Below are 25,433 nucleotides of genomic sequence, written 5' to 3' on the forward strand. Positions count from 1 at the left end.
CTCACACCACTCACACCCACTGCCCACTCACACCCACTGTCCACTCATACCCACTGTCCGGTCACACCCACTGTCCACTCGCGCCCATTGTTCGGTCTCACCTCTGGGGGCGTGGCCTGGTCGAAAGGGGCGTGGTCAGTGCTCTAAGGGGCGTGGCCGCCCGTTGGGGGCGTGGCCTGTGCCTGCCAGCGAGGGGCGTGGTCGAGCGGAGCGGCGGTCCGGGTGCCGCCGCGGCCGTTGCCGAGGCGCCAGCCAATGGGCGGGCGCGTTGCTGCGAGGCGGCAGCCAATGGGCGCGCGCGGTGCTGTTGCCGGGCGGCCCGTACCGGCCGTCCCGCGGCCGTCCCGGGGCGATGCCGGTCCCGGCGCTGCCGGGCCATGGAGATCCGCTGCGGGGGTCTCCTCTTCAGCTCCCGCTTCGACTCGGGGAACCTGGCGCACGTGGAACAGGTGCGGCCCACGGAGCCGGGGGGCGGCCCCTCCGCCCGCGGCGGCGCTCTCCCCGCCGCCGACTACGAGTTCAACGTGTGGACGCGGCCCGACTGCGCCCACACCGAGTATGAGAACGGCAACAGGTGCGGCTGGGCGGGGGAAGCGGGCGGGGGCGGCTGGTACCGGCGGGGGTCCGCAGGGACCCCCGGGGAAGGCTCCGGCGGGGGCCCGGGAGTGGCCGGTGCGCCGGGGCTGTCGCTGGAAGGGGCGCGGTTGGGCTGGGGGAGCCCCTGGGAGGGTTCGGGGGTCTGACAGGCTCGGGGGGACCGAGTAGGGCTGGGTGCCTCGGGGGGAGGTGGCGGTGGGACGGGGGTCTGAGGAACGGGGCTGGGGAAGCGGTGCGGGCGGTGTGGTTCCGCCGCACCGGGGTTCTGACGGGCTCCTGGTGGGGCCGGGGCGGGGAGAGGCAGCGGAGAGCTCGGGGAGCCCCTGCCCGGACTGAGGCGGCGCCGCTGCACCGCTCCCCAGGTCGTGGTTCTACTTCAGCGTGCGCGGGGGGGCCCCGGGGAAGCTGATCAAGCTGCACATCCTCAACATGAACAAGCAGAGCCGGCTGTACGCGCAGGGCATGGCCCCCTTCGTGCGCACGCTGCCCGTGCGCCCGCGCTGGGAGCGCATCCGCCAGCGGCCCAGCTTCCAGGTGAGAGCGGGGCTCCGTGTGCCGGGGGCTGCCGGAGGCTCCGTGTGCCGGGGGCTGCCGGGGGGCTCCGTGTGCCGGGGAGCTCCCTCTTCCCATGTGGCTCCCTCTGCCCGTGGGGCTCTCCGTGTGCCAGAGGGCTCCCCGTGCCAGGGGCAGCTCTGTGGGCACAGCCACGCTTCGCTGCCTGCTCTGGGCTGAGCCCCAGGTCCTGCTGGGCTGGTGGAGCGGCTGGTTTGTTCCTGGTATCTCCAAGGGAGGGACAGGAGCAGCAGCAGCTGCCGTGCCACGGGGATAGCCAAGGGGCAGTGGCCACGGCACCCCCAGTGCCTGCCGGGGGCTGGAGGAGAGCGCAGGGGCCGTGCCGGTGGCCGTGCCCCTGAGCCACGCCCAGCCCTGTCCGTGGCAGGTGGTGGAGACGCAGTTCGTGCTGTCCTTCGTGCACCGCTTCCTGGAGCACCGCGGGGCCACCACCTACTTTGCCTTCTGCTACCCCTTCTCCTACACCGAGTGCCAGGACATGCTGGCACAGCTGGACGGCCGCTTCCAGGACTGCAGGCACATGTCCCCCAGCAGGTGTGCCCCGCCACGTTCTCCGGCCTGGCTTTTGTCCCGCCTTCCTGGCCCCACACCTTCCCTGGCCTGTGCCTGCTTGGGTTCTTTCCCCTGGGGAAGCTCTGTCTGCAGCAGGAGGGTCTCTGTGCCCTCCCCATAGCTGCTCTGTGCCCCAGCTCTGCACAAGCAGTGGCAGCAGCTCGCCCTGAGCTGCCCACGGGATTCCAGAGGATCCTTCCTTGCTCTGGAGCCCAGTCCCTCCTGCCAGAATGGGTTACCTCCCTGGTGGATGAATCCCTCGGTGCCCTGTCCCTCCTGCTGGGAGGCATTATCTCCCCATGGGATGACCTGAGCTTCTGTGCCTGAGCTGATCCCCCACAGCTTCCACAGCGGGGGGGTTGGGCAGGGCAAACCCCAGCCCTGGGCCCCCCTCCTCACCCTGAAGGAACGGCTGTTCGTGCTCCCAGCAAGCTCCGAGGGTATCTAGCTGCAAACAGCCCAGATGTGGGGTGGGCCTTATGGGGCTGGGGCTGCTCAGCTCAGGCTGTGAGTGTGGGCAGCATTCCCAGCCCAGCTGGGAGCTCCCTTGCTCCTGGGGCTGACTCAGATCCCTCCTCACCCACAGCCCCCTGGACTCGGTCTACTACCACCGGGAGCTGCTGTGCCACTCTCTGGACAAGCTGCGAGTGGACCTGCTGACCATCACCTCGTGCCATGGCATGCAGGAGAAGCGGGAGCCTCGGCTGGACAAGCTTTTCCCAGACACCAGCACACCCCGGCCTCGCTGCTTCACCGGAAAGAGGGTGAGAGACCACGCCAGCCTCGGGGCTGGAGCGTTTGGGCAGAGTTTGTGCAGCAGAGTCTGTGAGACCCATCACCATTGCAGGACCCTGGGGCAGGCAGGACACCCCCTCACCCCGTCTGTTTGTCCCCAGGTGTTTTTCCTCAGCAGCAGAGTCCACCCAGGAGAAACCCCCTCCAGCTTCGTCTTCAACGGCTTCCTGGACTTCATCCTGCGGGAGGAGGATCCCCGTGCCCAGATGCTGCGGCGCATGTTTGTCTTCAAGCTCATCCCCATGCTGAACCCCGATGGGGTGCTGCGGGGCCACTACCGGTGAGTGCAGGGCCCGGCCGGGCTCTCCTGCCTGGGAGCCTGCTCTGTGTTCCACGTGGCTTGGAAAAGTCCCCCGAGACCACTGAGTCCAACCATTCCCCCAAGGAGAAGAAGCAGGAGCAGGTTATTGGGATATTGGTTGGTAGATGTGAGCAAAAGGTGAGTGTCCTTCAGTGATGGGAAGGAAATGTCCTTTACCAAGGATCTGGCAAAGGCTGCAAGTTTGCTGAAGAAGGGATCTCAGAAAGCTGATTCTGTGCTTTTTGTAACATTTAAAAAATTCATAGAATCCTGGATTCATTTGGGTTGGAAGAGCCCTGTGAGACTATCGAGTCCAACCATGCCCAGGCCACCAGTGCCCCCTGTCGCCAAGTGCCACATGCACAGGGCTTTTAAATCCTTCCAAGGATGGGGAGTCCTCCCTTGCCCAGGGCAGCCAGTGCTAGGGCTAGACAGCCCTTTCCATAAAGAAAGTGTTCCAAATATCCAACCTAAACTTTCTCTGGTTCAACTGGAGCTTGTTCCCTCTGGTCCTGTCTGTAGGTCTCTGGGAGCAGAGCCCAGCCCCTCCACATGGCTCCATTCTCCTGTCAGGGAGTTGTAGGGAGTGACAAGGTCCCCCCTGGGCCTCCTTTTCTACAGGCTGAGCCCTTCCAGCTCCCTCAGCCCTTCCTGGGGCTTCAGCCCCTTCCCAGCTCCGTTGGTCTTTGGGGAGGATCACACAGGACTGTGCCTCAGTGTGCAGTGTCAGTGCTCTGGCAGCTTCTGGCATTGGTCTGGCCATTGTGGCCATTTGTGGACAGAGCCCAAGGCCCTCGGCGCTCCAAGGCAAGCTCAGCTGTGCTGGGGCAGCCTGGAAGGGGCTCACGTCTCCCGGCTCTCCCCGCAGAACCGACTCGCGCGGGGTGAACCTGAACCGGCAGTACCTGCACCCCGACGCCGAGCTGCACCCCGCCGTGTACGGCGCCAAGGCCGTCCTGCTCTACCACCACGTGCACAGCCGCGTCCTGCCCGGCTCTCCGGACTGGAGGACGTTTGTCTCCCCGCTCAGCACCAGCTCGCTGAGCGTGAAATCTCCCAACTGGCCCGTCCCGCCCGTGGAGGCCGCGTTATCGGAGCTGGACAAAACCAACAACCTCCGCAACTGCCCCGGCGCCTGGTGTGCCGGCACCCGCTCCTGCCCGGCCGGCGCTGGCCCCAGGACGCTGGCCCAGGAGGCCCAGCTGCCAGACGGTGCAGAGCGAGCCACCTGGATCCTCCCATCGAGCCACAGCACCGAGCACTGTGAGCAGGGGCCGCGGACGCCTTCCCCGGCCCCCGGCCCCAAAGCCGCTGAGCCCCCGGAGCCCATCGCACCCCGGGACAGTGGCCTGGCCTACTATGTGGACCTGCACGGCCACGCATCCAAGCGTGGCTGCTTCATGTATGGCAACAGCTTCAGCGACGAGAACGACCAGGTGAGGGCACGGCAAAGCCGGCGCTGCTGCGGCTGCCGGGACCCTCCCGCTGCTCTGCCTGCTGCCCAGGGGCCCCAGCGCTCCTGCTGCTGGGAGAGGGGAATGGAATCCCCGTCACAGTTCCTTCCTCTTCCTCCTCCTTTCTTCTTCTTGCTCCTCTCTCTCCTCCCCCAGTCTGGTGACGGGGTAGCAGGAGGTCTTAGATTCCCCCTGGGAGTGGATGTGGGTCGGCAGGGTGTCCTCCCAGCTGGCTGTCAGGAGAACCCATCAGGGGATGGGTAGCATGCCCTGGGTACAGCTGGAGCTTGTGAGGCCCTGAAGCTGGGCAGAGTGGGCCCTGCTGCAACCCTGTGCTCGGCACTGCTCCCAGCAGAGCAGGATGAGCAGCCAGGGGCCCTCGCTCACCCCGGTTGCTCCCTGCACTCTGCAGGTGGAGAACATGCTGTTCCCCAAACTCATCTCCCTGAACTCCCCGCACTTTGACTTCATGGGCTGCAACTTCTCGGAGAAGAACATGTACGCCCGGGACAAGCGGGATGGGCAGTCCAAGGAGGGCAGCGGGCGCGTGGCCGTCTACAAGGCCCTGGGCATCATCCACAGGTAGGCAGCTCCAGGGCCACCCTGGTGGCACTGATTGCTTGTGCTGGGTGGGAGATAGTGGACAAAGGAGGAACCAGTTCCGTGGGACAGACACCTGAGTGGCCCTGGGGTGGGTCAGCAGAGGCTGGGCCTGGTTGTGCCAGGTGCTGCTGTGTTCCTGAGATGCAGGCTCAGCCAGGCTCCTTTCCTTCCTGTTCCTCCCCACCCCTCCTGCAGCTGCTCTGGCTTCTTCTCCCTGCTCTTGCACAGCTTTCTGAGGGAATTCTCTTTCCTGGATGTTCCTGTCTATATTGAGCTGTAATTATGTAGCATCCCCATGACTGTGTGTGAGATTCCAGTCTCAGCCTATCAGTGATCCTATGAGTTGGGGATTCCTGTGATCCACCACTCTCCCACCTGGGATGGGATACTCCTGGCCTGTTCCTGTGCTGGGAGCATGCCACAGGGTGAGGCAGCCAGACCCACAGGCCAAAGGTTCTCTCAGTTTCCTTAGTGCTTGCTGTGTACTCAGCTTTCTGCCTGGCACCAGTCCAGCCCCACAGGAACACATACACACACATATACACACATGGGCTTTGGGCTTGGGTCACTGGGGAGCTTTGTTCTGTGACTGACCTGGAGCAGCCAAGTTGTTGCTCAGCAACATCCCAAAAAGTGCTGGGAGTGCTCACAGTGCACATGTGGGCCCTCAGGCAGAGTGGGACAGAGCTGCTCAGGTTTTCTGCTCTGCTGGCCCTGCAGCTGTCTCTGGGCACTGGGGTAGGTGGGAGCCATCCCAGCTGGCAGCTCCTGGCCCACACTTCTCCATCCCTCCTCCTTCAGGAAGAAGTACTCCAAGGCATCTTGCAGGTCAGACTGTGGCTGCCCACTCCCTGGATTGTTGGTGTTGACAGTAGATGATTCCCTTTCTTTACCCCTCAGGGCCCCTCCCATTCCCCTTCACCTTCCAGAGGTGACCAAGAGGTCTCCTCACAGGGACATTGGCACTTTGGGTGCCACCCTCAGACATCCATCCCGAATTCCCATCAAGCAGATCTCCAGTACATCTGTGCATCCCCACACAGGGCATGGGCTGTTCCTGACGTCAGGGGGTGCTGCCTTCAAAACCCTGCCACTTTCCCTGCATTTCTGTGTCCTTTGGAGCAGGACCCCCTTCCTGGTGCAATGGAACCCCCTTTCCGGTGCCCTGAATCTGCTGAAGTGGCTCTCCCAGGGGAATAATGCGGGATAACCCCAGCCCTGCTGTGGGTTTGTAGGGTAACGGGCTCCCTCGTGCCCCACAGCTACACCCTGGAGTGCAACTACAACACGGGGCGCTCGGTGAACAGCATCCCGGGGGCCTGCCACGACAACGGCCGGGCCAGCCCCCCGCCGCCGCCCGCCTTCCCCTCCCGATACACCGTGGAACTCTTCGAGCAGGTACGGGGGCCTGGGGCAGCCTGCGGGGCGATGAGATCAGAGGGTGGGCTGGGATCTGGGGCTGGGGTTTCTTTCCTCCACTTGCTTTGCTGTCTCAAGCTCCAGGGAGCTGCCCCTCTCCCCAGTGCCCCCACTCCCTGGCACTCTCTCTTCCTGGAATCCCCCCTTCCTGGTGCCCTCATCTTCCCTCGTGTGTCCCCCTTCTCCTGGTGGCTTCCTCTCCCTGTGACCCCCTCACTACTGCTCCTCTCTCCAGTGTCCCCCACTGCTTCCTTCCTTCCTCTCTCTTCCCCCATGCTTCCCCTCTCCCAGTGTCCCCTTCTCACCGTGCACCTCTCCCTTGTGCCGCGCACTCTCCCGTTCTGCTCTCCCCCGTGCCCCCTCACCCGTGCCCTCTCCCGGGCAGGTGGGCCGGGCGGTGGCGGTGGCGGCCCTGGACATGGCCGACTGCAACCCCTGGCCGCGGATCGTGCTCTCGGAGCACGCCTGCCTGGGCAACCTGCGCGCCTGGATGCTGAAGCACGTGCGGGGGCTGCGCGGCGCCAGCGGCGGCCCGCGGAGGAGAGGAGGTGCCAGGACCCCCCCCAGGAGCTCCACGTAAGGGCTGGCTGGGGCGAGCGCGGGAGCTGCAGGATAACGGCACTTAGAGGTGATAAATGTCCCCAAGTGAGTCACTGCCAGGGTCACTGCCCTGGCCCTAGCTCTTCCCAGCTCGGGGGGCTGCGGTTGTCAGTCCCTCTGCCCCGAGACACCAGCAGAGGAGGGCAGAGAGTGAGCTGGTTGGGATTTGCTGCCCCAGTAACCTGGGAGGTCTCTCCTGTACCCATATCCAGTGCCAGACTGGGATGGGAGAGGCTGAGGGAGCTGGGAGGCTCAGCCTGAAGAAGAGGAAGCTCAGAGGGATGTTCTTCCTCTCCATGGTTCCTGATAGCAGGGTGGAGCCAGGTGGGGGTTGAGCTCTGCTCCCACGGGACAGGGACAGGACAAGGGGAAATGGCCTCGAATTGTGCCAGGGGAAGTTCAGGCTGGATGTTGGGAACAATTTCCACTTGGAAAGGGCTGTCCAACACAGGCTGCCCAGGGCAGGGGTGGAGTCTCTGTTTCTGGAAGGATTTAAAAGCCCTGTGGATGTGGCACCTGGGGCCATGGGTCAGTGGTGGCCTGGGCAGTGCTGGCAAAGGGTTGGACACCATGGTGTCTAAGGCCTTTTCCAAACTCAGCAATTCCTTGATTTGGGACTGGGTGAGGAAGTGGGAGCCCTGAGACAACGCTGCTGGGACAGCAATGTACAGCGCAGGGCGCTGGGGCTGCAGCTCTCAGGGACAGTCCTGGTGACATCCTCGTCCGCAGCTGTTCACCAGCTCCCGAGGAGATGTCCAGGGCTCTGCCAGAGGTGGTGCTGGGCTGCGGTGGCGGGTGGAGGGTGCAGAGGGGAGCCCCCTCACCGTGCTGGGCTGACCCCCTTCTCTCACCCCTCCAGTGGGCTGCCCACCTCGGCCTCTGACAACGCACTGGCCCGTGCCAGGAGCTTCAGCAATGGCACCAGCGGGAGCGGGGGCAGCCAGCAGGACTCCCCCCGGATCCGAGCCTCCCCCAGCTTCACCTTCGGCAGCCCCGGGCCCCCGGCCGCGGCCTCCCAGAGCCCCGTGAGTGGCGGCAGCACCTCGGCCCCGGGCAGAGGTAAGCCGGGCTGGGGGCCCTTGGCGCACCTGCTGCGGCACCTGTCCGGCTGCTGGGCGGCACCACGGCCCTGAGGGAGCTCGCACAGGGACACTGGGTCTGTGTGGAGCAGCGAGCGTGAGGGGCCTGTCCCCACAGGAGGTCCTGAGCCGGCTCAGGGCTGACACAAGCAAGGCCTGCAGTTTTACAGCCCAGCTGAGCTCCTGCTCCTCAGCCCTTCAGCCCTGGCTGGGCAGGAGCTGCTGCTGCTGCACTGGGATGTGGGGGACCCTGGCACTGGGGCTGCAGGGAGATGCCCCCACTCCAGTGCCAGGACCAAGGGGCTTCTGGAGAAGCCAGCACAGAAATCTTTGCCCAACTTCCCACTGCTCTCAAGCATTCCCGAGGCCAGCAGGGACACACCAAAGTGCCTTTCCCCTCTAGGCACTGGCTGGGCAACAGTGGGTTGTGACCTGTGAGCTGGAAGGGGGCACCAGGGGGTTTCCAACATGCAGAGTCCCCTCTGGTGGGGGCTGATTGCTGCAGTGGGGTGCCACAGTCAGGCAAGACAGTGGCTATGGCCCTCGTGCTAGTATTGCCGCCGTGGGGCAGGGGCTCAGGGCTGTGGGGGGCAGGCAGTGGCAGCGGGAGCCCTGCAGCCCTGTGCTCCCATGCACTGTGGGGCTCAGCCCTGGGGGCACCATGCTCCAAAGCCTCCCAGTGCCCAGGGCTGGGGGTGTGAGCTGGGGGCAGGTGCCTGGCAAAGCTGTGTTCGTGTTGAGCTCTGTGTTCCTCTGGTGTCCGTCGTGGTGTCCTCGGGGTTTGCTGCCCAGCCTTCTGTCATGACTGTGTCTTGTCTGCCATGAGAACATGGTGGGGAGGAAATAAAAGGCTGATGTTCTCATGGGCACGTTGTTCCGTCTGTTCCTTTGGCCGGGCCCGCCTGGAGCAACCCTTGGCCCCATCCCTGGCTGAAGGGACTGGGGACAGTTGGGGGCGTGAGCAGGAACAGACCGTGTGAGCCGGAGGGGCAGAGCCTGGTCCCTGGTGTCCCCAGGTCCGACTGGCTGGGGTCTCCTGCCTCCTGTGCTGCCCACTGGCACGGCCTCCTCCAGCAGTGACCAGCAGAGTGAGTGCCCCATGGACACTGCACCCTCGTGCTGCCTGGCACTGGGACCAGGACCCGGCTCTTCCTCCCCTGCCCTGGCATCAGCTGGACCTGCTCGTGCCTGGCCACCCCAGACCTCCCCGCTGCAGCTGCTGCAGCTCTCCCACAGCACTACCACTCTGCACCTCCGAGGGGCCCAGCATGGTCAGCACCCCTGTGTGTGCACAGGGATCAGGGCCCAGGGATGCTTGGAGCCCTGGCTGTGCCCTCCAAGCCCCACGCTGGTGCCCTCAGGCTGGCTGTGCCACCCAGGCTCTGCCCTCTCCAAGCACGGGGAAGGAGCTGGGTGTGCTTGGAGGCATGATAGGGTGGGGCAAGATGGCACAGGGGGGAGACCCTGGTGCCCTGGTCCTGTCCCACCCTCCCCCTTCTTCCCCGAGTCCCACTCCAGCCTGGGCACACCCTGGGGAGCCCGGACCTGTGTTCATGCTAGGCTGAGGAGGTCTGCCAGACCCCCCTGACTCCCTCAGCTGCTGTTGGCCTTTGCTGGCTGAGGTTGGCACTGGTTGTGGTTTCACCAGGTGAAGCCAGCTGCCACCTCCAGTACCTCCACCAGCAGCAGGGGCTGTGGCCCATCCTGCCCAGCAGAGGCTCCTGCTCGCAGGGTCACATTTGCTGCGGGGTCTGGCCCTGGCTTCACCCCAGTGGGCAGCGTGCCCCCCACCTCACTTCTTCTGTGAGATGGGGAGGTAACGGCATTGGGATAAAGACTTCAACTGAGGCAACTCGGGTGTGTTCCTTCAGTGCTGTCCACTGCAGCCAGGCCCCCAAACACCTTCCTTTTTCCCCCCAGCTCCCCTGGCTGAGATGTTCCACACCCCAGGACATACCCTGGTTCAGAGCTGTGCCCCCAGCTCCTCACTCCTGGCTAAGGCTGGCCAGCATGGTCACACCAGTGCCATAGGAAGCCAAGGCAGGAGCTTGGCTGGAGCTGGGGCACGCAGCACTGGCAGCACGAGCTGGGACTGAGCTCTGTGCCTGTCACATCCTCCTGCCAGCACCAGCCCTTCGCAGGGTGACCCCTTTGCCTGGCCCTGGCAAAGCACTGGAGGTGGCACTGCAGGGCACCGTGGCACTGGGCTGTGCCACAGTGTCCTGTGATGACTCCAGCCCAGCTGGTGACCCCACCATGGCGCTGAGCCCCTCGCCAGCATGGGCTGAGCTCTGTCTCCTCTGTCACACAGGGACTCTGCCCAAGGGCACCCGGGCAGTGCCGAGCACCAGCCACGGAGCACGGGCGGCACAGCGAGGCGTGCAGGAGTTCCAGGACATGGCACCTCTGCAGGTATCAGAGGCACCAGCAGGGCCTGTGCCCAGGGAAGGGGCTGCCCCATGGCTCTGCTGGGTGGGCCCTTAGAGGGGGACATGTTTGGGGGGCTGCCCCAAAGACCGGGAGCCCCTCAGGGACTGGGAGCCTCCCCACCTGTGGGGCTCTGCCAGTTATTTCTGTCCCACACACCTTTCCCCAAGACATGGGAAAACCCCAGGGACAAAGGCCTGGCACTGATCCTCTTCCCCGCTCTCCACAGGTGCTCCCTATGAAGCTGAATGCCCGGAGAACCCTGGAAAGGCCTGGGTAGGTGCTGCTGCCAGCTGCAGTGTGGGCTCATCTCAGAGCCCCTGGGTGCCCGGACAGCCCAGGCAGGGGGCTGTGGGGCACAAGAGCTTTGTGCCCCACTGACACCGGTCTCTGTCCTACAGGGCTCTGCCCGGAGGCCCCCGTGCCCCCCGCGAGGGTGCTGAGCACCGAGGGACCCTTCCCGTGCCGGGGCAGAGGCCCGTGCCCCGGGCTCCAGCCCCGACGTACCGGGGAGCTGTGGCGCGGGCAGGGCTCCTCCGTCCCTGCTCCGCCCCATGCCCGCAGCGCCCGGGCAAGGGCCCTGCGGCCCCCCTGTCCCTGCCCCCGCCGCTGTCCCCCGCCCCGGCCCCCCAGCACCGATCCCCCCTTGCCCAGCTCCTGCCCACGGCGCCGCTCCTCCTGCGCTGAGCCCCGCCCGCTCCTCCCGCGGGCCCGGGGAGGGTTTATGAAGCGACACGGTTTTGTCGTGAATCATCGCGTTTCCGTTAAAGGTGGTTTGGAAGGAGCTCGGCCTCGCGCCTCCGGGACAGCCCCGCGGGAGGGAGGGACGGGCGGCGGGAGCGGCACGGCCATGGCGCCGCGGGCTCCTCACTCCTGCTTCTTGGGGTTGTTGACGGCCACGTAGTGGTACAGCACGACGAGCAGGAAGAGCGAGACGCCCAGCATGTTGGCGAAGATGGCGAGCTGCACGTCCGTGATCATCCTGCGGGCCAGGGGGGACGCGCACGCTGGCATCCCGCGGAGGGACCCGCGCCTCACCGGCACGGCCCGGCACCCGTTCCGCCCGGGCCCCTCGGTGCCCCGGTGCCCACCTTGTCCCCCAGTGCTCCATTCTCTCCCCGGTGCCCACTTCCTCCCCGGTGTCCCGCTCTTCCGCCGGTGGTCCGTTCTCTCCCCGGTGGCCCGTTCTCTCCCCGGTGGCCCGCTCTGCCCCCGGTGTCCCGCTCTCCCCGGTGTCCCGCTCTCCCCGGTGGCCCGCTCTGCCCCCGGTGTCCCGCTCTCCCCGGTGGCCCGCTCTTCCCGGTGTCCCGCTCTCCCCCCGGTGGCCCGCTCTCCCCGGTGGCCCGCTCCCCCCGGTGCCCGCTCTCCCCGGTGGCCCGCTCTCCCCGGTGCCCGCTCTCCCCGGTGCCCGCTCTCTCCGGTGTCCCGCTCTCCCCCCGGTGCCCGCTCTCCCCGGTGTCCCGCTCTGCCCCCGGTTCCTACTCCTGTCCTGGCTCCCCGGTGTCCGCTTTCCCCGGTGCCCCGCGCTCACGCTCCGGTCCCGCCGCTCCGACACGTCTCCCCGCGCGCGCCACTTCCGGCCGCGCGGCACGGCGGGGGACGCCTCGCCCCGGTTGTGACGTCACTGCAACCGGGCCCAGCGGCGGGCTCGTGGCCGCGGTGACGTCACGGCGCCCGGCCCGGTGTGACGTCACGAGCCGGGCCCGCCCCTCGCGCCCCGCCCCCTGGCGGCCGCCGCCGGCTCCGGCTCCATACAAGGCGCGGCGCGAGGGCGGGGCGGGGCCGGGCGGCCGCGGCTAATTAGCGCTAATGACACTAATGACAGCTCACTGCGGCCGATGACAGCGCCGCCGCCGCGGGGCCCTAGCGGGACGGGCTGCACCGGGCTTTGCAGCGGCGGGCTGCGGCGTACTGGGGCAGCACCGGGCGGTCCGGAGGCACGCCGGGCTGCGCGGAGCTGGAGCGGGCTGGAATGCCCTGGGGTAGGCTGGGCTCCGGGGGTCCCGCGCTGATGGTCTCCGGTCGAGGGGTCCCGGCAGCGAGTCAGCCCGGCGTCCGGCCCGCTCCCCGGCCCGGTACCCCCCACGCTCGGCCGCAGCCCCAGCGCGGTCTGGAGTGCCCTGGCACACGACAAAGGCACGGCCCACATGGCCCCCCATAGCACTCCATGGCCCCCCATAGCACCCCTTGGCCCCCCATAGCTCCCCGCAGCCCCCCATGGCCCCATCCCTGTGCCTCCTTGGCCCCCCATAGCACCCCTTGGCCCCCCATAGCTCCCCGCAGCCCCCCATGGCCCCATCCCTGTGCCTCCTTGGCCCCCCCATAGCACCCCATGGCCCCCCACGGCCCCCCATGGCACCCACGGCCCCTGAGGAGGGGAGGCCATCGCCCCTCGGGGGCACCAGGGCTGGCACGGGCCCAGCCCAGCCCCGGGCCCCTTCCCCGGTGTGTCCCTCCCCCGCAGCCCCTTCTCCGCCCCCTCCCCCCTCCAGCTGCCGCCAGCTGTTTGTGTTTAACCCCCCGGCGGCTCCCGGGGGCGGGGGGTTCCCGCGCCCTGGCGTCACCGCGGGGCCGGGGCCAAGCCGTGACGTCACCGCGAGGCCGTGACGTCACCGCGAGGTCCGGGGAAGCCATGGCATCACCGTGGGCTCCGAGCCACGGCGGCCCGGGGAGGCCGCGGGGTGGCCGCTGGCCCCCCGGTGTCCGCAGCGTCCCCGGTGTCCCCGGCACGGTGTCAGGGTGGGGCCGGGGGCGCGGGGCAGCGCCGCCTCGGTACCGGCACCGGGACGTGCCACCTGGCACGGGGTCACGGGCACGCGGGGACGTGGCACTGCTGGACGCGGTGCCGGGAACCCGTGGCTGCTGTGCCCAGTGCGGGGGTGAGGAGCGGGGCCACCAGCGCTCGGGGACACGCGGGGCACCGTGCGCTGCCGGTGCCGGTGGCGGAGCGGCGGCCGTGGGGGACCGATGGCCGCGGCGTGCCGGTGCCGCGGCGGTAGCCCCGGCCGCCTCGCCGGCCGCCCGCGCCCTGGCCCCCCGCCCGGCCTCCCTGGCCGCCCCGGCCCCGGCCCGGCCTAACGAGGAGCAGATGTGGCGGCGGCGGGGCCGGCGGGGGCCGCGGTGCCCGGCGCGGCTGGGGCGGGGGCCGCGGCGGGCAGGAAGCGGGGGGCCCCGGGGACCCCGCCGGCGGGCAGCGGCGGCGGGGCGGCTCTGGTGGCGAGGGGCTGGCCGAGGGGCGGCCGGGGGGAGGGCAGAGCCGAGCCGAGCCGTGCCGAGCCGCCCAGAGCCGCGGAGCCGCCACGGGACACCACATGCGGTCCTGAGCCGCGCCGGACCGGGCTGACCGAGCCGAGCGGAGCCGCCCCAGCCCAGCATGGCACCCTGGCTCTGGCCGTGCCTTCTGGCCGCGCAGGCCCTGGCCGCCAACTTTCCCCCCCGGTATAGCCTCTACACCGGCGGGGCCGCCCCGCTCGCCCCCGGCCCGGCCGCGGCCCACAGCGGTGCCCGGGCCGCCAGCCGGCACAGGTAGGGAGCGACGAGCACCGGGACGCAGCGGGGACGCGGGCTGCAGCCCCCCCACCGATGTGCCACGGGAATCCCGGCGCCGGACAGGCACCGGCACGTGCCACGTCCAGCCCGGGGGCGGCGGGAGGGCGATGGGTCCCCCTAAGCGGGGGCGTCACCCCCGGGACCGGGACGGGTGGGCAGGGGGCGCACGTGGAGGGTCGGGGTGCAGGATTCCGGGCCGGTCCTTCCTCGGCATCCACGCGTGGCTCAGCGCTGCCGGAGAGGGGACCAGGGACCCGGACCTAGCCTGTCCCCATCCCCGTCCTGCCTCGTACCGTGGGCAGCGTGGGGCCGTGGGGCAGCCCGTGGCTGAGGGTCGGGGCGTTGCGGGGGCGCGGGGCTGGGAACGGCCCCGCGCTGGGCTGGGGGCACAACAGATTCACCGCGGCACATCAGCGCTGCAGCAGCGACCCCGGGGATGGCAGGACCTGGCCGCAGCGTGGGGTCCCTGGGGAGGGGCTCGGCCGTGGGGCACGGGCACGGTGGGGCCTCTACCTGCGGGTTTGGGGGCTCAGGGGGGCTCTCCGCGGGCCGGGTGTGCAGCGCTCCATCCCCGCGGCCCGGGGAGCACGGGGGGTGTCCCCAAATCCTGCCTTTTCAGGGGAGCTCTGCTCCCATCCCACGCCCGGGATGGGGGCTGCCCCGGTGCGGGGCGGTGGGACCCCAGGGCAGCCCGGGGGTCCCGGGGCCTCGCGGGTGCGGGGCTGGGACGCGGGGGGAGAAGAGGGGGGCCGTCGGTCGGCGCAGGAATTCCCGGCGGCCCCCGGGGAGGAGCTGGAATCCAGCCGGGGCCTGAGGGGAACCAGCCGGGCTGACGGGAACCGGCCGCCGCACCGGGGCCCCGCGGCGGGGACCCAGGGCCGCTCCCCGGGGGGCTGCCCAGTGGGGCTGGGGGGCCCGAGCGGGGCCCGGGATTCGGGTCCCGACCATATAAGGCTGCGCCGGGGTCCCTGCAGCGGGGCCAGGCTGGAGTCCCAGGCGGGGGGGCCGGGGTCCCCACAGGCTGTGGCGCTGCGCTGGGGAGCAGCGTGTGGCTGCCGCGGCTGCTCCTGCCCTCCCTGCTCCCCGTTCCCTGCGGGGGCAGGGAACACCGGGTCAGGAATGGGGCAGCACGCACGGCGCCCGTCCCCGGGCCAGGCAGCGCGGGATGCACAGCGCGGTGCGATGGGCTGTGGGCACGCTGCTCCTGGCAGAGCCCCATCCCTGCGGGGCTCCCGAGGCGGCCGCACGGCTGGGGGCTGCGGCCGTCTCTGCAGGGTCGCCAGGCATGGTTCAGAGGCTGTGGTGGGACAAGATCCGGCCCATGAACCCGCCGCAGCGGGCCATGACGGTGCTGCCGGTGGGGCTGGTTGGGCAGCACGGAGCTCGCCGGGGGATCCGGGGTGTGGCCAGAGGGGCCGGAGTGTGCTGGGGGATCCGGGATGTGCCTGGGGAGCTGGAGTGTGCCAGGGAAGGCCCGGGGCAGGGGCTGATTCTGTGTCTGCCGGGGTGATGCCTGGTGCCTGCTCTATGCCAGGACAATGCCTGGTGTGTGCCGGGATGCTGTGCATGGTGTGTGCCGGAGCAACGCCTGCTGTGTGCTGGAAGGATGCTAGGGCAGTGCCAGTGGCTGCTCTGTGCCGGGATGGTGCCTCCTAGGTGCCAGGACAACAGGCGGTGTGTGCCCAGATGGAGCCCCGATGATGCCCAGCCTGTGCCATGCTGGGTCCGTACCAGGACAACGCCTGGTGCGTGCCGGGGTGATGCCGTGTGCCGGCGCATTCCGGGCGTCTGCCCTGAGCCTTCCCTCCGGCAGGAACTGGTGTGCCTACGTGGTGACACGCAGCGTGAGCTGTGTGGTGGAGGATGGCGTCGAGAGCTTCATCAAGCCAGACTACCAGCCCTGCGCCTGGGGGCAGCTCCAGTGCCCCCGAGTCCTGGCGTGAGTGGGGCCGGGCCGGGGCTGGAGGGCTCTGGAGGGGTTTGGGGCGTTCTGGGGGGGCAGCACAGAGCCAGGGCGAGACGCGGCCGCCGCCACTGGTGTTTACCCACCCTGGGGTCATGTTTACTTTTGCGCAAGAGTCAGTGGCCTCAGGCGGTGCCGGAGGGTGGCCGGTCACTGTCCCCCCCACCCCCGTCACGTGCAGCCAAAACCCCGGGGCACCTCCAGCCCTCAAGCAGCGCTGGGGTGACACTGGTGTTGGGGTGGCACTGGTGACAGGGTGACAGGGCTGGGCAGGGGCAGTCCCCCGGCCACTGAGCGAGGCTCCGGCGCTGCTGGGTCAAGCCGCGGGCCGTGCTGGCTCCGGTTCTCTGGGGCAGCCCCACGCCCCTCCTGGCATCCCCCAAGCCCCGTCCCCCGCGCCCGCAGGTACCGCAGCTTCCTGCGGCCGCGCTACAAGGTGTCGCAGCGCACGGTGTCGGAGCTGGCCTGGCGCTGCTGCCAGGGGTACTCGGGTCCGGACTGCAGCGAGGGGCCTTCTCCAGCATCCCCCCAGCCCACCGGCCGCCCCCCGCCCCGGCCCGGCCGCCCCACGCTCTCTGGCTTCGGCAACCCCCTCAGTGGCCTGGGGGGCGAAGGTAGTGCTGGGGCAGGGGTGCGCTGTGGGGAACACGCTGGTGGGGGAACGTGCTGTGGCCGTGGCCGTGACCCTGACCCTGGCGGTGCGTGGCAGGCGGCGGAGACACGGAGAAGGTGCGGCGGCTGGAGGAGCAGGTGCGGCGGCTGAGCGAGCAGCTGGAGGAGCTGCGGGCCGGGCAGGAGCCGCCCCGGGCGGCTGTGGAGGGGCAGCCCGGGGGCGAGCAGCCGGCTGATGCGGCCGCCCCCGCCGAAGTGCGGGAGGCGCTGAGCCACCTTCAGCGGCGCCTGGAGGAGCTGGAGACCCGCCTGCACCGCACCGAGGGCGGCCGAGACGGCCCAGCGGCTCCGGGGGGCCCAGGGACGGCGGCGCTGTACGAGCTGGAGCAGCGGCTGCAGGAGATGTGCGCTGCCTGCACGACCGGCACCGAGGGGCTGCGGCGGCAGGCGGCCGAGGACCGGGAGCGGATGCGGGCGCTGGAGAAGCTGGTGAGCTCGGTGGACCAGCGCAACAAGGATGCGGTGGAGTCGGTGCAGAGGCACATCAGCAGCCTGAGCAGCCGCCTGGCGCCCGCCCCTGCGGCTCCCCCGTCCCCGGACGTGCTCCGTCGCCTGGCGGAGTTAGAGCGGCGGCTGGAGGGGCTGCCGGTGCCGGCGGCGGGGCCGGGACAGGGACCGGTGCTGGCGCGGCGGCTGGCTGAGCTGGAGGGACGGCTGAACGCTTCCCGCGCCGGCCCGTGGCCCTCCGAGCCCGAGGGGCGGCCGGGGGGGCTGCCGGGGCGCCTGGCCAACCTCAGCCGGGCGGTGGAGGGGCTGGCGGCGAGCGGGGCGCAGCGCGGCGCCCGCCTGGACCAGCTCGAGGGGCTGCTGGCCCGCTGCGGCCCCCCGTGCCCGGGGCAGGACGGGCTGCTCGGCCCGCACCTCCGGCAGCCAGAGGACACCGAGGGTGTCTGGGAGGACGGGCTGACCGGGACCCTGGGAGGGCTGCTGGGGGCGCGGGGGGAGGCGCTGGCCGAGGAGCTGGAGCAGCTCCGCAACCGGACGGGGCGGCTGGAGGCGGCTCTGGAGGAGCTGAGCGGCGACCCCTGCTCCCGGCCCTGCTCCTCGCCGCCGCCCCGGGAGCCGGAGCGGCTGCCGGCCGGCCCCGCGGAGCCCGAGGAGCCGGAGGCACCTCTGGAGGGCTTCGGCGTTTTCGGGGGCACGTCCCCCTCGGAGCTGCGGGCGCTGCGCGGGGAGCTGGCAGCGGCGCTGGCGGGCCTGAGCGGCCTCAATGCCACGGTGGAGGGGCTGCAGGACGCGCTGGAGGAGCAGGACGCCCGGCAGCGCCAGCTGAGCGCCGTCACCGACCGCGTGGTGGCCGAGCTGGACCAGGCGGCGGCGGCGGCGGCGAAGCGGGAGGCCGAGAGCGAGGAGCGGCTGGAGGCGCTGGCGCGGGAGCTGGCGCGGGCCGGGGGCTGCCCCGCGGGGCTGGAACCGCGCGTGGCCAAGCTGGAGGGGGTCTGCGAGCAGCTGGAGGCGGTGGCCGGGGGGCTGCGGGGCGTCCGCGAGGGGCTGGGCCGGCACGTTGCGGGGCTCTGGGGCGCCGTGCGGGACCTGAACGCCACGGCCCGCGGCCAGGCCGCCCTGCTGGACAAGGCGCTGGAGCTGCCGCCCCGGCTCGGCGCCCTCAACGCCAGCCTGGGGCACCTGCGCGGGGAGCTGCAGCGCCTGGCACGGCTGGAGCGACACGGTGCGGGGGGACACGGGGGACACGGGGGCGTGGGGCTTGGCAGGGGTACAGAGAGCTGGGAGGGTACGGGACTGGGGGATGGGGGCATGTGGGGCACCGCGGGGGCTGTGGGGAACAGGGCATCCCGGGGCTGTGGGGACGGGGCCATGGAGGGCATGTGGGGCTGTGGGAATGGTGGTGGAGGTGTGGGGACACGGAGATGTGGGGACACAGGAATGTGGGGACATGGAAATGAGGGGATATGGAAATGTGGGAACATGGGGATGTGGGTGGGGACATGGGGATGTGGGGACATGGAAATGTGAGGATATGGAAATGTGGGGACATGGGGATGTGGGGACATGGAAATGAGGGGATATGGAAATGTGGGGACACAGGAATGTGAGGACACAGGAATGTGGGGACATGGAGATGTAGGGACATGGAAATGTGGGGACACAGAAATGTGGGGATATGGAAATGTGGAGACACAGGGATGTGGGTGGGGACATGGGGATGTGGGGACATGGAAATGTGGGGACACAGGGATGTGGAAAATGGGGTCACCAGGAGTGCTGCAGTGGGGTGTGGGGAGGCAGGGGCTTGGATGGGGGATGCTGTGGTGTGGGGCACAGGACCACAGGAGGATCCTGGCTGTGGGGCTGCAGTGTGTGGGGACAAGGGGACATCACGCATGGGGGCACCGGCCGTGGGGCCAAGGTGGCTTTAACACCCTCCTCCCTGCAGGCCCCCCTGGCCCCCCTGGACCTGCTGGCCCCATTGGCGAGACAGGCCCTCCTGGCCCCACTGGGCCCCCTGGCAAGGATGGAGAACAGGGTCCCATGGGCCCCCCCGGTAAGGCTCAGCCCCCCCATGTGCCCCTGGACACGCAGGTGTGGCTGGACCCCGTCCCTGGGGGTCCTGCCCCAAGCTGGCCCTGCAGCAGCCCCTCCTCATCTTTCCTGCAGGGCTGCCTGGAGAGAGAGGTAGGGCTGGGGGCTTGGGGTGTGGGGAGGACCATGGATGCTGGGGGGCGTGTGGAGAGCTGGGGGGGCTGGAGGCTTGCAAGGGAGCAGGGAGCAGTCTGGGCTGGCATGGGGAGGCACAGGGTGGCTGGGGAGCAGGGGGCACTGGGGACGTGGTGGAGTCGTGGTCAAGGGCGGCACGGACACTGAAGGGGGGTGGGTGTGGAGGGGTCGCGGGGTGTGGCTGCCGGGCCTGGGGGACAGGGACTGCTGGGCCGCAGAGGGTGCCAGGGGGGCTGAGGGGCGAGGGAAGGGGGCACAGGGGTGCCACATCCTGACCCCGTGCCCAGGCGAGGTCGGGGAGCCGGGCTCGGTGCCCCGCGTCGCTTTCTCGGCCGCCCTGAGCACCCAGCGCACGGAGCCGGGCACCGTCCCCTTCGACCAGGTGCTGCTCAACGACGGCGGTGCCTACGACCCCGAGACAGGTGAGGGCACGATGGGGGCCTCTGGGGGCTGTGGGGCGGCTTTGGGGTCAGGGATGTGGCAGTAGGCGCTGTGCCGGGAGCTGCAGAGTCACAGGGGTGCATGATGCCGCGTGTGGCGGCGGCCAGGGGGTCTGGGATGGTGTCCTGCCTGTCCCGGGACGGCCCACCGAGCTCGGGGCGCTGCGGGAGATCCGGCTCCGGGGGCACCGGGGCTCCCGGCAGATCCCCGACCCCCTCTTCCTGCCGCAGGCACGTTCACGGCGCCGGTGCCCGGGCGGTACCTGGTGAGCGCGGTGCTCACGGGGCACCGGGGCGAGGCGCTGGAGGCCGTCCTGTCGCGCTCCGGCCACGGCATCGCCCGCCTGGACTCGGCTGGCTTCCAGCCCGAGGGGCTGGAGAAGGGGCCGGTGGCGGCGCAGGGCCCCAGCCCCGGTGCCCTCGGCGTCTTCAGCCTCCTGCTGCCGCTGGCGGCCGGCGAGACGCTGTGCGTGGACCTGGTGTCGGGGCGCCTGGCGCACGCCCCCGACGAGCCCCTCACCGTCTTCAGCGCCGCGCTGCTCTACGACTCCGAGGAGCCCTAGAGCTGCGGGGGCGCGGCCAGGCCGGGGGTCCCCACGCCCTGCCGGGACCCCCACCCCACCCCCTTATTTATCAGCACCCGCAGCCCTCGCTGTCCCCGCGTCACACAGCCCTGCCCACGCCGCCCGCCCGGGCCCCCCACGCCGCCCCACGCCCCCGGCCCTCCACCGCCCCCCACAATAAAGATGCGGCACCGGGTTTTGTACCCGTGGCTCCGGTTCCGTCCCTCGCCCGGGGGGACGGGGTGGGGCTTTGGGGCGGCGCGCAGGGGGCTCCCAGCTGTTTGGGTTGTGGTGGGATGGGGACGGGAGCTGCTGGCACCTCCCAGGTGCTGTAGCCGTGTCCCGGTGTGCTGGGGCACCCTCCGGGCCCCCCGTGCCCCCAGGGCTGTGCTGAGGGGCTGGCCCGGCGGGGGTGACAGGCAGGTACCTGCCGGGGGGGCCACTGAATCCAGCTCTGGGGGTGCTCCCATCCCCTGCTGTGGGGTGGGCCGTGGTAACCCCATTCTTGCACTTGAGGGCTGTTTGCTGGGCCTGCCGGGGCTCAGGGCTGCTGTGCCCTGGAAGGGGCGGGATGCAGAGCTGGGAGGTTTCGGGGTGTCGATGGCAGAACAGGCTCCAGCCTGGGTCTGGGGCACTGGCACCAGGGGAGATTTAGGCAGTTTTGCTCATGGCTCCTGTGCAGATACTTTGGTGCAGGAAGATCAGGATTTGGGGCCAGGCAGAGGGGGTGTCCAGCCCCAGTCTGTGCCCCCACTGTTGTGGGAGCTCATTAATGGTGAGGCTGGGACTGAGCCTTCTGTCCTCAGGTGCCATTGGCATCTCCAGTGCCATCGTCAGGTGAGCAGCAAAGGCATTGTCTGTCTGTCTGTCTGTGTCTGGTTCTTTAACAGCTCATTGGGGTTGGTGTGGGACACGATCAGTGCATCGTCGTTCAGTTAATGCAGCTCCACTGCTGGTGGTGTGTAAAAAAAGTGTGAGAAAATATCATCAAACCCCAGGATGGTTTCAGTGAAAAGAGACCTTCGGGACCATCCAGTGCCACCCTGCCATGGCAGGGACACTTCCACTGTCCCAAGCTGCTCCAGCCCCAGTGTCCAGCCTGGCCCTGGGCACTGTCAGGGATCCAGGGTGGGCACCCTGTGCCAGAGCCTGCCCACCCTGCTAGGGAGCAATTCCCAATTCCCAATCTCCCACCCAGCCCTGCCCTCTGGCACTGGGAGCCATTCCCTGGCTCCTGTCCCTCCATCCTTGTCCCCAGTCCCTCTGCAGCTCTCCTGGAGCCCCTCCAGGCCCTGCCAGGGGCTCTGAGCTCTCCCTGGATCCTTCTCCTCTCCAGGTGAGCCCCCCCAGCTCTCCCTGGATCCTTCTCCTCTCCAGGGGAGCCCCCCCAGCTCTGCCTGGATCCTTCTCCTCTCCAGGTGAGCCCCCCCAGCTCTCCCTGGATCCTTCTCCTCTCCAGGTGAGCCCCCCCAGCTCTCCCTGGATCCTTCTCCTCTCCAGGTGAGCCCCCCCAGCTCTCCCAGCCTGGCTCCGTGGCAGAGGGGCTCCAGCCCTTGGAGCATCTCTGTGGCCTCCTCTGGGCCCACTTTGATCAGCTGAACTTCAGGATCAGTGGGATCTCTGCTCACAGCCAGCCATTCTGCCATTCTGCCCTGCCCTGGGGCACCAAATCCCAACGTGAGCAGAATCTTTGGGAAATTGTTTCTCTGGGGTGGCATTCCCATTGTCAGCAGAAGGTGGAGACCCAGAGCCGTGACAGTAATTCTTGGAGAGGAGGGAACTGAAAGCTGGGAAGGGCTCAGTCTTTCTGTATCATCCCTCCACTGTGTCCTCTTGGAAGATTCCCTGTCCCACCCTGGGACCATCCCTGGGTGATGACAGCTCTGGCCCCTCACTGCCCGTGGGCTGCAAAGGGAAGAAGAGATTTCTGCTGGTGATTTTTAGGATCTACCAGTCTTAGAAGGATCATTGTCCTCCTAACCACGAGAAGTGAGTTTTATAAGGAAAAAGGGGGTGAGAGCCTTCTTACAACTCCTAGAATCATGGAAAAGCGCCTGGCACCATGGAGTATTCCTGCCCATCCCCCAGCACTGCCCAGGTCACCATGACCCCTGTCGCCAAGTGCCACATCCACAGGGCTTTAAATTCTCCCAGGGATGGGGACTGCACCCCTGCCTGGGCAGCTGTGCCAGGGCAGGACAGCCCTTTCCAGGTGGGGATTGTTCCCAGTTCCCTGCCAGGGCAGGACAGCCCTTTCCAGGTGGGGATTGCTCCCAACACCCACCCTGAGCCTGCCCTGGCCCAGCCTGAGCCCATTTCCCCTTGTCCTGTCCCTGTTCCCTGGGAACAGATCCCAAATCCCCCCTGGCTGTCCCCTCCTGGCAGGAGCTGTGAGAGCCACAAGGTCCCCCTGAGCCTCCTTTGCTCCAGGCTGAGCCCCTTCCCAGCTCCCTCAGGAACTCTCCATTCCCTTCCCAGCTCCTCAGGAACTCTCCAGCCCCTTCCCAGCTCCCTTGGGAACTCTCCAGCCCCTTCCCAGCTCCTCAGGAACTCTCCAGCCCCTTCCCAGCTCCCTCAGGAACTCTCCAGCCCCTTTCTAGCTCCCTCAGGAACTCTCCAGCCCCTTCCCAGCTCCCTCGGGAACTCTCCATTCCCTTCCCAGCTCCCTCAGGAACTCTCCAGCCCCTTCCCAGCTCCCCCAGGAACTCTCCAGCCCCTTCCCAGCTTCCTCAGGAATTCTCCAGCCCCTTCCCAGCTCCCCCAGCCCCTCTGACACTGCGCCCTTCCAGTCCCACGGGGCTTTTGTGATCTGCCCATTCTAAGCTGGATCATTTTCGAGGTTACTGCTGGGTTAATCCCCTCCCAGCTCTGGGATGGGCAGAGCAGAGCTGTGCGGTGCTGCAGGCTCCTCTTGGCAGAGTAGGATGGGGCTGAGGCAGCTGGGGAAGATTCTCCTTTATCCATTGTCCATTTAACCCTCATTACCCACGAACGCTCTCCAGAAGAGAGGTGGACAATGAGCCACTGAGGAGGGGAAGATCAGCTGGATCTGCTGCAGCTGCTGGGAAGTGAGAGGGGTCCTAATTACCCCTGATAATTAGCTGGAGTTCTGGCTGCTGGGAATTTCAGACTTTCTGTGCTGACAGACTCGGAGCCCCAGGAGAGTTCTGCATGTGGCCTGAGGCCCTGGAGAGGCTTCCAAAATTCATTGAGAGGCCTGGGCAGTCCTGCCATGGGGGAGTCCTGAAGGAAGCTTTGGCACCGGGCTCTCGGACTTGGGGCACAGATCAATCACAACATCTCGTGCCTGAAGAGGGACCCAGACAGAAACCCCTGGGGATTTAATGGAATCACAGAATGAGTTGGGATGATGTGGCTGTGACAACCTCCCCACCCGTGGCTGTGACAACCTCCCCACCCGTGACTGTGACAATCTCCCCACCCGTGGCTGTGCCATCCTGCTCCTCCCGGAGCGTCCCTCTCCCTCACCCGCACAAAGCAGCCCCGGGGCCGGGCCGGGCTGGGCTGTTCTCCCCCTCCCAGCTGCGCTGCACAGGTCAAAGCCCCCCGCCCTGCTCCGTGCTGGGAGGGGTCTGGGGTCCTGCCCCCGCTCCCTGGGTCCCCCCAGCACCCCTGGAATGGCCCTGTGAAAAATGCACCTTTTATTATTGGCTTTTTGCAAATAGTGCAATGAACATTGTATGTGTAATGTTAGAAAGTTATGCTGTATTGTCTTAAGTAGTGTGTGAAATACAGTTTTAGGTTATAACGCGACGTTAAAATAGAAACTCTGCTATGTAAGATACTTTTTAACTAGCTCAAGAAAGATATGAGATAACCAAGAAATTCTTTGCACAGAGATAACAGCGACAGGGCACATAAAGATTTACAGCGTCCTTATCAGAACAAACATTCTTCCACCTCCACTCCATCTTTATGGAACCACCAGGATTAAGGGGAAGAAGTTGACAAAACCCAGAAAAAATCTTAATTTGCAAGGAATTTGTGCATCATGCATGAGATATATGAATATGCAACAGGCTGTTGCTTTTAAGGTTATTCCTTTGCTCACGAGGTGTGGTTTTGGCAGCTCAGTGCCCAAAAACATCCGGATGTCCGTAAGTCTTTGCTTTTTATTGTCTTGCAATTGTCCTAGCTCTAAATTTTTATTACTCTGATTACATTACTATTTTTGTGACCATTTTATTAATATTAAACTTTTAAAATCTCTAGAAACCAGCGGGTGGCGTTTATCACAGGCTGTCCGTGCCGGCCGGGGCTGGCCCGTGTGGGCGGCCCTCGCTCACGCGGGTGATGCCCCTCTCCCCCCGCAGGCAGAGGCACCAGGCTGCGGGTCCAGCTGTCCTTCCGTCCCTCCCAGGCCCTCCAGGAGCCTGCTGGGCGCCGCCGGAGCCTGCCGGAGGCTGCTGCTCCTGTCTGAGCACCCGGAGCCCCCGGTGGGCTCCTGCCCCCCTCCCTGTGCAAAGCCAGGGCACGGAATATTTCTGTCTGCTCGGAATATTTCTGTCTGCTCGGGGCTGTCCTGAGCCCCAGGGCAGCTCTGACTCTGCCCCTCACTCATGGAGAAACTCCCAAAGCCTCAAGGCGAACCAGAAATCACAAAAGTGCGGAATGGATTGCAGAGATTGTAGAGAGTACTGGAGTGTGTCACATGGGTGGGAAATTTAGGGTTTGGGATTTTTAGTGTGCTCTAGATGGGTTCAACATGCAGGGTACAGGGTGTGGTCTCGAGTTCCTTTCTTCTCTCTTCTTCTTCCTCTTTCTTCTTGGGTTTAGGTGCTATCTTGTAATTGGGTGGAAAAATGTGTCCTGTGTCCATCTGTCCCTGTGTGTCTGTGTCCATCTGTCCCTGTGTGTCCATGTGTCCTTGTGTCCATCTGTCCCTGTGTCCATCTGTCCCTGTGTGTCCATGTGTCCCTGTGTCCATCTGTCCCTGTGTGTACATGTGTTCCATGTGTCCATCTGTCGCTGTGTCCATCTGTCCCTGTGTGTCCATGTCCCTGTGTGTCCATGTGTCCCTGTGTCCATCTGTCCATCTGTCCCTGTGTCCGTCTGTCCCTGTGTCCGTCTGTCCCTGTGTGTCCATGTCCCTGTGTCGGTCTGTCTATCTGCCCCTGTGTCCGTCTATCTGTCCCTGTGTCCGTCTATC

General features: G+C 67.2%; 3 protein-coding genes across 4 annotated transcripts; 2 read left to right on the top strand and 1 right to left on the bottom strand.

Moving 5' to 3' along the window:
* The first annotated feature begins 302 nt into the window (after nt 1-302).
* On the top strand, nt 303-11,087 carry AGBL5 (AGBL carboxypeptidase 5). Its single transcript, XM_021545194.3, has 13 exons — nt 303-574; nt 960-1,131; nt 1,538-1,704; nt 2,309-2,486; nt 2,619-2,797; nt 3,687-4,254; nt 4,685-4,854; nt 6,138-6,273; nt 6,680-6,870; nt 7,754-7,953; nt 10,285-10,385; nt 10,630-10,676; nt 10,802-11,087. The coding sequence occupies exons 1-13, from the start codon at nt 378-380 to the stop codon at nt 11,085-11,087; spliced, it is 2,592 nt and encodes an 863-aa protein (XP_021400869.3). The 5' UTR covers nt 303-377.
* Nucleotides 11,088-11,138: 51 nt separating this feature from the next.
* On the bottom strand, nt 11,139-12,020 carry OST4 (oligosaccharyltransferase complex subunit 4, non-catalytic). 2 transcript variants are annotated; one of them, XM_021545150.1, is made up of 2 exons: nt 11,932-12,020; nt 11,139-11,382 (listed from the first exon to the last, which is right to left on the bottom strand). In XM_021545150.1, exon 2 carries the CDS (start codon nt 11,379-11,381, stop codon nt 11,268-11,270), a length of 114 nt encoding a protein of 37 aa, XP_021400825.1. In that variant the 5' UTR covers nt 11,382; nt 11,932-12,020; the 3' UTR covers nt 11,139-11,267. The 2 variants fall into 2 exon arrangements, with proteins under 2 accessions (XP_021400825.1, XP_021400826.1); XM_021545151.3 differs by having other exon boundaries at nt 11,883-12,016.
* Nucleotides 12,021-13,693: 1,673 nt separating this feature from the next.
* Nucleotides 13,694-20,365, top strand: EMILIN1 (elastin microfibril interfacer 1). Its single transcript, XM_031504463.2, has 8 exons — nt 13,694-13,925; nt 15,763-15,888; nt 16,318-16,529; nt 16,622-18,253; nt 18,980-19,087; nt 19,201-19,218; nt 19,548-19,682; nt 19,932-20,365. The coding sequence occupies exons 1-8, from the start codon at nt 13,774-13,776 to the stop codon at nt 20,261-20,263; spliced, it is 2,715 nt and encodes a 904-aa protein (XP_031360323.2). The 5' UTR covers nt 13,694-13,773; the 3' UTR covers nt 20,264-20,365.
* Nucleotides 20,366-25,433: the final 5,068 nt, after the last annotated feature.

Source organism: Lonchura striata, chromosome 3 (assembly GCF_046129695.1).
Source record: "Lonchura striata isolate bLonStr1 chromosome 3, bLonStr1.mat, whole genome shotgun sequence".
NCBI lineage: Eukaryota > Metazoa > Chordata > Aves > Passeriformes > Estrildidae > Lonchura > Lonchura striata.

Excerpts from the sequence above, each read along its gene's own strand:
- AGBL5 (XM_021545194.3), top strand. The coding sequence starts at position 378 with ATGGAGATCCGCTGCGGGGGTCTCCTCTTCAGCTCCCGCTTCGACTCG. Across the intron at positions 1,705-2,308 it reads AGGCACATGTCCCCCAGCAG|CCCCCTGGACTCGGTCTACT; the intron begins GTGTGCCCCGCC and ends CCTCACCCACAG. Across the intron at positions 2,487-2,618 it reads GCTGCTTCACCGGAAAGAGG|GTGTTTTTCCTCAGCAGCAG; the intron begins GTGAGAGACCAC and ends GTTTGTCCCCAG.
- OST4 (XM_021545150.1), bottom strand. The coding sequence starts at position 11,381 with ATGATCACGGACGTGCAGCTCGCCATCTTCGCCAACATGCTGGGCGTC.
- EMILIN1 (XM_031504463.2), top strand. The coding sequence starts at position 13,774 with ATGGCACCCTGGCTCTGGCCGTGCCTTCTGGCCGCGCAGGCCCTGGCC. Across the intron at positions 18,254-18,979 it reads GGCACGGCTGGAGCGACACG|GCCCCCCTGGCCCCCCTGGA; the intron begins GTGCGGGGGGAC and ends TCCTCCCTGCAG. Across the intron at positions 19,683-19,931 it reads TGCCTACGACCCCGAGACAG|GCACGTTCACGGCGCCGGTG; the intron begins GTGAGGGCACGA and ends TTCCTGCCGCAG.